Genomic DNA, 10,559 nt, shown 5'->3' with positions numbered 1-10,559 from the left:
GATAAAGGTCAATGATGATACATGCCATTATTTCCAGACACATAAGGGGTTACGTCAGGGGGACTCCATGTCTCCTGTGTTGTTTAACATAGTAGTGGATATGTTGGCAGCACTTATTGGTCGGGCTAAAGAGAGTTGCCAAGTAGGAGGACTCGTCCCCCACCTTGTAGAGGGGGGCGTCGCCATTCTACAATATGTGGATGATACTATTATATTCATTGAACACGATCTTGCAAAAGCTAGAAATATGAAGCTTGTTTTATGCCTTTTTGAGCAACTGCCTGGGCTCAAAATCAACTTCAATAAAAGCGAATTGTTCTGCTTTGGGAGAGCCAAAGAAGAACAAGACGATTATAGAAACTTGTTCGGTTGTGAAATGGGATCCTTACCTTTTAGTTATCTAGGGATCCCAATTCATCATCGACGGTTAATGAACAAGGAATGGAAATGTGTTGAAGATAGATTTGAAAAAAGCTAAGCTGCTGGAAGGGCAAGCTAATGTCTTACGAAGGTCGGCTAGTTTTGATAAATTTGGTTTTAACGAGTTTGCCGATGTTCCTCTTATCTTTCTTTGAAGTATCGGTAGGGGTACGGAAAAGACTTGACTTCTATAGATCCCGATTCTTCTGGCAAAGTGATGAGTGATACGTCTCCAACATATCTATAATATTTGATTGTTCCATGCTATTATATTACCCGTTTTGGATGTTTATGGGCTTTACTTTACACTTTTATATCATTTTGGTACTAACCTACTAACCGGAGGCCCAGCCCGAATTGCTGTTTTTTTACCTATTTCAGTGTTTCAAAGAAAAGGAATATCAAACGGAGTCCAAACGGAATGAAACCTTCGGGAGCGATCTTTTTGGAACAAACATTATCTAGAGGACTTGGAGTGGAAGTCAAGAAACAACCGAGGCGGTCACGAGGGTGCCCGGTGCGCCCCCTAGGGCTGGGCGTGCGCCCCACCCTCGTGGGCCCCTTGGGCGTCCATCGACCTACTTCTTCCTCCTATATATACCCATGTACCCTGAAAACATCAGAAGCGACCACGAAAAACTATTTCCACCGCCGTAACCTTTTGTATCCGCGAGATCCCATCTTAGAGCCTTCGTCGGCACTCCGCCGGAGGGGGAATCAGTCACGGAGGGCCTCTACATCATCTCCAAGGCCTCTTCGATGAGTTGTGAGTAGTTTACCGCAGACCTTCGGGTCCATAGTTATTAGCTAGATGGCTTCTTCTCTCTCTTTGAATCTCAACACAATGTTCTCCTCGATCTTCTTGGAGATCTATTCGATGTAACTCTTTTTGCGGTGTGTTTGTCGAGATCCGATGAATTGTGAGTTTATGATCAAGTTTATCTATGAGAAATATTTGAATCTCCTCTGAATTCTTTTATGTGTGATTAAGTTATCTTTGCAAGTCTCTCTGAATTATCAGTTTGGTTTGGCCTACTAGATTGATCTTTCTTGCAATGGGAGAAGGGCTTAGCTTTGGGTTCAATCTTGCAGTGTCCTTTCCCAGTGATAGCAGGGGCAGCAAGGCATGTATTGTATTGTTGCCATCGAGGATAAAAAGATGGGGTTTATATCATATTGCATGAGTTTATCCCTCTACATCATGTCATCTTTTTTAATGCGTTACTCTATTTTTTATGAACTTAATACTCTAGATGCATGCTGGATAGCGGTCGATGTGTGGAGTAATAGTAGTAGATGCAGTCAGGAGTCGGTCTACTTGTCACGGACGTGATGCCTATATACATGATCATGCCTAGATAATCTCATAATTATTCGCTTTTCTATCAATTGCTCGACAGTAATTTGTTCACCCACCGTAATACTTATGCTATCTTGAGAGAAGCCACTAGTGAAACCTATGGCCCCCGGGTCTATCTCTTATCATATAAGCTTTCAATCTATTTTTATTTGCATCTTTACTTTTTCAATCTATATCATAAAATACCAAAAATATATTTATCTTATCATATTATCTCTATCAGATCTCACTTTCGCAAGTGGCCTTGAAGGGATTGACAACCCCTTTATTGCGTTGGTTGTGAATTCTTGTTTGTTTGTGTAGGTGCGTGGGACTTTTGAGGAGCCTCCTACTGGATTGATACATTGGTTCTCAAAAACTGAGGGAAATACTTACGCTACTATTGCTGCATCATCCTTTCCTCTTTAAGGAAAACCAACGCAAGCTCAATGAGGCCAAGAAGAACTACAGACTGGCTAGATGGGATATCATGTGTAGACCAAAAGAGCAGGGTGGGTTAGGGATCGAAATTTTAGAGGTAAAGAATAGATATCTACTTAGCAAATGACTATACAGACTATCTACTGAGACCGAGGGCGTGTGGGTACAAATCTTGCGGAATAAATACCTACACTCTAAGACTTTGGCCCAAGTTAACGCAAGGCCATCGGACTCACCCTTTTACAAGGGTTTAATGAGAACAAGAGTAACTTTCTTTCAACGGGTAAAATTCCTAGTTGGTAATGGTACCACTACTAGATTCTGGGAGGATACCTGGCTAGGGGAGATGCGTTTAGCTTTACAATACCCTTCCTTATTTAATATTGTGCAACATAAGAAGGATTATGTCGCCACAATATTAAACTCAGTGCCACTTAATATCCAATTTAGGAGATCCCTTGTAGGGGAACATTGGAATGCTTGGCTCCACCTGGTCTGTAGGTTGATGGATGTTCAACTTTCGGACAAGGCAAATACCATTAGTTGGAAGCTAACCACGAATGGAATTTTCTCTGTGAAATCCATGTATTTGAACTTAATTGATTCCGGGCCATTGTCGAGGTCTTTGCACATATGGAAGATTAAAGTTCCGCTTCGCATCAAAATCTTTATGTGGTTCATCCACAAAGGAGTTATTTTGACCAAAGATAATTTGCTGAAAAGGAATTGGGTTGGTAGCTCGAGGTGTTGTTTTTGTGATCAAAATGAATCGAGTAAACACCTCTTTCTCCAGTGTCCACTGGCAAAATTGTTATGGCGATCAATTCATATAGCTTTTAACGTTCATCCCCCACGAGCGTAAACACGTTATTTGGGGCGTGGCTTAATGGAGTGGACATACAAGTAGCTAAACATATTCGGATAGGGATATGTGCACTTTTCTGGGCTATATGGAATACTAGAAATGATATGATCTTTAATGGGATAACTTCACTAATTTTTTGCAGGTTATCTACAGAGCTATAACTTGGATCCATATGTGGTTGTTACTCACTCATGCGGATTTCAGGGAGCTTTTGGATATTGGATGCAACCGCTGGGAGACGGTTGCACAGGCTATCTTCAGCCGATTTGGATGTCGAGCTAATAATAGACTAGGTGTGTAGGCATCGTAGTCTGTTCTTTATCGCCAAATGTGGCGCGTTATTGCCGGATGTGGCACTTTACAGATTTATTTTTTCTCTTGGCTCGGTTTATGAGCTTCCTTGGAACCTAAGACCTTGTTATGCTTTTTAATAATATGGCTGCATGCATCAATTGATGCAGAGGCCGGAGGTCAACCTCCTTTTCTAAAAAAATGGCACGTGTGCGGCCGCTCGTCAAATCAAGCGGTGCACACAGCATCCCTGGAGCACGTTCGCTCCGTAGAATTACCATAAGAAATTTAGTATGACTTTCTTTTTGAGAGGGTAAAAGAATCTTATCCCAAAGCACTAGGATTACAGTCCGCTGAGACAAGATCTAGAATAGAAGGAGGTCCTCGTTGTAACCAACAAGCGGTACTGCGAGCCATGCGAGTATAATTATCAAGACAGAGAGAAACTCTATTTTGTGATTGGGCTATCTTAACTGGAACAAACTCACTCTCCAACATGAGCAACTTAATCTCCTATAACAAGTGACCACGAGACGATTTAACAAGGGAGAATTTGACAATAAAGAGAGAGATCCCACCAAGTCGGACTGCACCAAATAGGGAGGTTAGAGCATTGAATTGCCAAGGACATTCCATCTTACATTGTTAGCATTTCCACCTCCAGTGCATCATTGCACAAGACCCTTTGCAGGTAAACTGGAATTCAATTTGTTAGCACTAACTTGTCATAGTGCACATCCTTTGGTTGGTTCGATAACCGAGGGTGGGTTCGATAACCGAGGGTCACTCCTTGGGAAAAAGACACGGAAACCTTCTGCTAACCAAACTAGATCTCAAAGGCCATCATTTCCGCAACATCGACCATGTTGCAATGGTGGTTGTGTTTCCGTAATAGCAATGTATCTCTTGCCATCCCCTGCGGCTTGGTAGAGACAGGAGACACATCTCTGCAATGTCGTACATTGTGATGGGCAACCCTAACACCATCAGTATTGCGATGGACGGCCGCGTTGTTGTATCTATTGCGATGGGAGAACACAACATCGTTGATGTTGGATGGTAGCAGTCTGATCCGACGACTATGTGAGACTGGTATGACGCCAGTGTCCCCAGTGTCCCGAGCGATCATTGCCCAGGATTAATCGGTTAACGCGTAGCGTCAGCCAACTTCTATCGGGTCTAACTCTTCGAATATTCATGTTTTCACAAGTTCATATGCTTTTATGTGGTGTAATAAAACATAATTAACTGGTAGGTCGAATTACGCTTTCCATTTTAAAAAGTGGGGTGTATTTTGGTTGTTCAAATATATGTTTTGAAAAATAATTAATTCAATAATATGTATATAATTGAAAATACATAGTATTGATTACAAGAACTTTATAAATTAAATTAACCGTCAAAGTACGCACTACACTTTCAAATCAATAGTTATGACGGGCTTAGAGCAATTCTAGTAGAGTCTTCATATCGACCGATCGTCATAATAACCATCATTATGATGATTTTGAGTGAAAAGAACACTCTAGCAGAATCGTCATTCCGTCCTGGATAGTGGTAATGCTGAGAGCACGCTCCAAGACGAAGCCTCCATATTCGGCATTGCCCACCATGGTGCCCATAAAAAAACATACAGTCAGTTCGTCCACACACCATCGTGATCTGTTGTCAGTTTCGCGTAGGCTTCAGGCTCACGAGAGAGCGTTGGCTTTCCTACCAGGCGACTTCTGCACATGCCCTAGCACGATTCGTTTTCTAAGTTTGTGCAATGCAGACTTTTTAAAAAGGTGCTAAAAAAACTACCCAGACTGCATTTTTCAATCCGACGATGCAAATATCTTGGCAGCGCAGCAAAAAAAGATCCCAATTGCCTCGTCACCATAATAACAGACATTATGACGATTTTGACCGAAAAGAACACTCTACCAAAGTCGCCATTCCGCCTCAATTGCGGTAATGTTTGGAGCACACCCAAGACGAGCCCATGAGCCTTCGTATTTGGCATTGTCCACCATGGTGCACATAAGAAAAAAACGTACAATCAATTCGTCCACCCCACCATCATGATATGTTGTCAGTTTTGCATAGGCTTCAGGCTCACTGAGAGAGCGTTGGCTTCCCTACCAGGCGACTTTTGCACATGCCCAAGCACGATCCGTTTTCTAAGTTTGCGCAACACATACTTTTTAGAGATAATTACACCTACAGTCCTTGTACTCTTCGGCATGTAACACGATGGTCCTCAAACTCGCAGAGTGCTTCATTACGGTCCTCAAATACGAGAATAGGCTCCAATATGGTCTTGGCTACATCCCACGCTACTCCTCGCAATCCCGTGCAAATGTGGGCCTCGCATGTCAGCATATCAGAGAAAAATATAAATAAGGTGGAAAAATTCGAAGCAGAGGTTTCGAACCTGACACGCTGTTGCTAGCTGACAGCCAAGCTAATCATCGATCCAGCCAATTCTTCCTATAAATCAATGATCTAAAGGCTATATAAATCAAATTTTCATTTGACGCCATCACCAGGACATGTAGTTAAGCCAGCCCATTAGCGTGGCATACTTGTTTTCATATCTTCAAGCAATTTTCCTGATGCTTATCCTATTTCCATATTATTTTATGTTGTGAAGTTTGTATTATTTCCCCTTTTTCAAATAAACCAATCCAGTTATAGTGCATTTTAAATCTGTATTCTATTTTTATTATTTTGTGCCTTGAAGAGGTATAAACATGAACTTATAAAATTATGTGGATTTAACAAAAAAAATGTAGGAAAATTTATCTATCTTCATTCAGGACCACAAGCACGGACATTTATTGGGTATGCTCACTATATTTTTTAAATACAAAACTATTTAAAATAAATTGACAGCATTTATTTTTTATAATGTTTAGCGTGGTTATATTTTTATCCAATTGTACGCCCAACTAATTTTTTTTATTCTTTCATTTTCAACTACGTTTTTATTTTTCCTTTTTAACTTTCCCATTTTTTAAAAAAGTAAGAAAAACAAAGAATTATTAATACATAATTTCTGTATATTATTAATAAAATTGTCAAATAAACATGAAAATGGTAAATAAAATAGAAAGGAAACCGGTAGAATACAAGAGGTACGTTACACACTGATTTATCTAAAGATCTATATCACTAGTAGACACGAATCATTGTCCAGTCTGTTGGTTAGCTCTTCTGTTATCTAGATGTGTGGCTCTAGATCGAATCTTAGTTTGGTAAATAATAAATAAATAAATAATCCCAGTTGCTATTGTATTTTTTAGGATCCGTTCTTCTTTGATGTGCTGACATGCAGAATATTTTTTCCATGTTCCTCTTTGATGTGCTGACATGCAGGACCCACACATGTATCGTATGCTGATGTGGCACAGGGCTGAGCAGCAGGTTGTAGTGGGCGACGTAGCTAGGATCGTATTGGAGCGTATTCTCGTATTTGAGGATCATAGTGGAGCACTCCGTGAGTTTGAGGACCATCATGTTACACGCTGGAGAGTGCAAGGACTGTAGGTGTAACTATCTCCAATTTTAAAAAAAGTGCTAAAAAAACTACCCAACTTGCATTTTTCAATCCGAGCGATGCAAATATCCTGGCACCGCAATAGAAAAGGTCTCAATTGCCTCGTCGCCATAATAAATGATTCTGGCTGAAAAGAACACTCTAGTAGAGTCATCATTTCGTCTCGATTGCGGTAATGTTTGTAGCACACACAAGACGAGCCCGGGAGCCTCCGTATTTGGCATTGGCCACCATGGTGCCCATAAGAAAAAAAACATACAATCAGTTCGTTCATCCACTATCATGATCTGTTGTCAGTTTCGCATAGGCTTCGGGCTCACGAGAGAGCGTTGGCTTCCCTATCACGCGACTTTTGCACATGCCCTAGCACGATTCGTTTTCTAAGTTTGCGCAACGCACACTTTTTAAGAAAGTGCTAAACAAAACTACCCAGCCTGCATTTTTCAATCCGGGCGATGCAAATATCTTGGCAGCACGGCGGAAAAGGCCCCAATCGCCTCGTCGCCGAGCACTACAGAGCACCTGGCGTCAGGTAGCACCAAAGAGACGTGAGTGGCCACCGGTGACGGCGTGAAAAGGGACGATCCAAGCGTCCGAAAACGGCTGAAAACTATCCGAGTGCCCTACAAAATCGCAAACCCAACCACCCGAAAATGCAGCCTGTAGGTAGTGGATGCACTTCGTTGATAGCCGTTTGGTTCTACGTATATATCTAGCACACACTTCTCTATGCAGAAGGCAAGGCAGAAATATCCTCCCAGTTGGAGATGAAATGGTCGTCTAGTGCGCGAGCACTCGGACCTGCGCCGCGTACCTAACGCAGCGCAAATATCACAGCGGAACTGGAGGCCCGACGAGCCGGTGGTTGGTGACGGCATGTAAACGGGCGACTGTCAAGAGATTCCTACTACCCCGTGCACACAATTAAACAATCATGCCACCACCGTTCACAGAAGAGTATCCCCCTGATTGTATAACACTTTGTACCATGTCAGCGCCTTACAAAACATATCAAAAACGACGAGGGACGGAGCCAGAAGTGCCCTTTCTGCATCAAGGACCAGTAGGTTCTACTAGTATGATTGTCTCAGGCTTTCAGCTATTCCATTCCTGAGAGGTCTCGGGTTAATTTAGTTAGCCGGTGGGGGTACTTCCAAGGGCAGTTTCTTCTTGAAGTTCAGCTGGGCTTGCTTCCTGGGCTTCGTAGGGTCTAAGACAAACCAGAGAGGTGGTTTTAGCTGATGGGCAGTGTGTGGAGAAGTGGACTAGACAGGGATGTAATGTAAGCAATTGCGAAGTACAAGTACTATACCAACCTGGTTTGGTTTGCTTGTTGGTGGAGATAACTGAAGACTTCCACTGATTGTATGCTTGTTTTTCCATCTTCTTGTGCCTTTTGTGAGTTGGTAGCTGAAATTGCAAGAATCAGGCAGCAGCCACAACAAGGATATAAACAAATGCACAGAATATCAAAGCTGCAACCTATGAGGACAAAAACCAGTGTCAACATGTCTGGCAAAGAGAAGCTAGTATAACAATTACTAGCTGGGAGCATATGCTGGATGTTATGTACTAGATGCATTTCAACTCACTTCATTAGTGCCTTGTGGTTTTAGTTCAAATTTAGAACTCAGGGAGTACCAAACTATTATGGCTTTATGTCATGAATTTCAGAAGTAGCCATTAGAGTAATACTGGAAAGGTAAGGGACATTAAGCAGGTTCATACATCTAGCTCGTCATCATTGTCATCCCCGGATGATTCATCAGAATGGTCGCTGTCATCCTCATGTTTCCTTTTGCTAGGCAAAACATCCAGCAGTTCTGCATCAACAATTGCAAAATACAAGCTATTAGAAAAAATGGCACTCACCCAATCCACAAACTTTAGCATGTCATGTATGAAGAATGATTGCATCAATATTAGAGCGTGCGCAGATACCTCTATTCCCTTTGATAGAGGTTGGATCCTTCTTCTCCTTGGCTATCCCAAAAACATCAAAACAAAGGTCTCCCATAGATGTCGAAACCTGCAGCCAGCACAAATAAGAGTCAAAACAGGATAATATGTAGCTCCAATCTAAACATGTTTGTGATGACAAACTTAGCAGACACTAGCACATATGAGATGAGGGCATTGACCACTGTATGCAAAGATATGACAATTCAAGTCCATTACCGTTGTAAATTCAGAGCTAGATGTACCACACAGGTCAATTAGCTTCAGTTTGTCAACTTTGAGCTGCAGGGAAATTGAGGAAAGGTTCAGTGCTACAAGAAGCAAATCATTTATGCCTCTCCAACAAGCATGATTATGGTGTCACCTTATGCCTCTTTGCACATAAATAGAATGCTGCTGCAGTAAACACTGGCCGACCAAAGTCCGTGCTTGAGCGTCGAGAAGGAGGCAATGCAGCCAGGAAACGTTCTTTGTACCTGAAACATACAATGTCACCATCAGTATATCATTCAAGGCTTCGGGCATCAAGGTCTTTGCATTCCAGGCCAATTGCAGATTCAGACATTTACATCAAGTTAGCCTTGCAGCACAACAGAACTACCGAAGGGAGCAGACTTACAGCGCCAATCCCTTCTGCACAAAAGGTATCAACCTGACACAGCCAAACTGGATGCCCAATTCACGCACATCCAATGTCGTCCTACAAGAAGAAATCGCTCAACTCATCAAGGCCCGTCACTTGCGCGTATCAATGAGTGGAACAGGAGTGGAAAGTGGCATACTTGACGCCAAGCCCATTCTGCAGCGCGTTGAATGATCTGATGTATGCCTTCTCCGACATCCCGCTCATCCGCACCGCCTCTGACCGATCAAATATCACCTGAAACCTGGACAATCACAGACAGAGCAAACGGATCAGCAATGGCTTTAACCAGCCAACAGAATCCTCGAAACGGGAAATTCGTCGAGCACTTAGAGAGCAAGCCGAACTCACTTGGTCGCGGCGATCTCGAGGCAGATGATGGCCTTGCACACCTCCCCCTGCGCGAAACCGGCATCAGAGACACGCACACCAGAGAGATCGAGGGAGGGGGAGCGAGTGAAGGAGCGGGTGCGGGATGCTTACGATGCCGAGGACGGAGGAGTCGAAGTTGATGTCGCAGAGGCGGCGGAGCTCGGCGGCCTTGCGCACGACGGGGCGGGACCCGGAGAGGCCGAGGCGGGCGGCGATCGCCGACATGTCCATGGCGCCGCCGGCGGCGCTAGGTTGGTGGCTGGAATTGGCGCGAAGCGGGAGCGGGGACGGGAGGGGAAGGCGGTTTCGGCATTGGAGGGAAGAAATAGTGGGCGATCTGGTCGGTTTTCGGATTGTTTTGGCGGGGAAGGGAGATGACGCGCGCTGGGAAGATGCTATTTTTCGCGCCTATGCCCTTCGGAGTCGCGGCTTCGGGGGGCAATGGGTGTGTGGGTGGGCTTGGTTGCTGGGTTGGGTTAGGCTCGGGTGGGCTTGTGAGCGATCTGCCTAGATGATGAGTGGATCTGCTAGTTTTCAAGGAAAATAGTAAGGCCCAAAGAAATATAGAAGAGAAAAATTAGAAAAAACATTTTATAAAGGGCCATCCTGCGTGTCGGCCGGTGGATCTTAAAGAACCGTCGCCTCAACAGCCGTTAGATCTGAAATCATCCACCGCCCAACACCGTCC

The 10,559-nt window shown here is 43.5% G+C and overlaps 1 protein-coding gene across 1 annotated transcript; it reads right to left on the bottom strand.

Annotated features, from left to right (window-relative positions):
- Positions 1-7,843: 7,843 nt before the first annotated feature.
- On the bottom strand, positions 7,844-10,237 carry LOC123040940 (origin of replication complex subunit 6). The gene is made up of 10 exons (XM_044463655.1): positions 9,983-10,237; positions 9,851-9,897; positions 9,639-9,743; positions 9,476-9,556; positions 9,221-9,332; positions 9,076-9,138; positions 8,839-8,926; positions 8,626-8,720; positions 8,214-8,307; positions 7,844-8,107 (listed from the first exon to the last, which is right to left on the bottom strand). Exons 1-10 carry the CDS (start codon positions 10,100-10,102, stop codon positions 8,028-8,030), a joined length of 885 nt encoding a protein of 294 aa, XP_044319590.1. The 5' UTR covers positions 10,103-10,237; the 3' UTR covers positions 7,844-8,027.
- Positions 10,238-10,559: the final 322 nt, after the last annotated feature.

This window comes from Triticum aestivum, chromosome 2B (assembly GCF_018294505.1).
Source record: "Triticum aestivum cultivar Chinese Spring chromosome 2B, IWGSC CS RefSeq v2.1, whole genome shotgun sequence".
NCBI lineage: Eukaryota > Viridiplantae > Streptophyta > Magnoliopsida > Poales > Poaceae > Triticum > Triticum aestivum.
The sequence above is the reverse complement of the archived record's forward strand: the minus strand, read 5'-3'. Positions and strand labels throughout refer to the sequence as shown.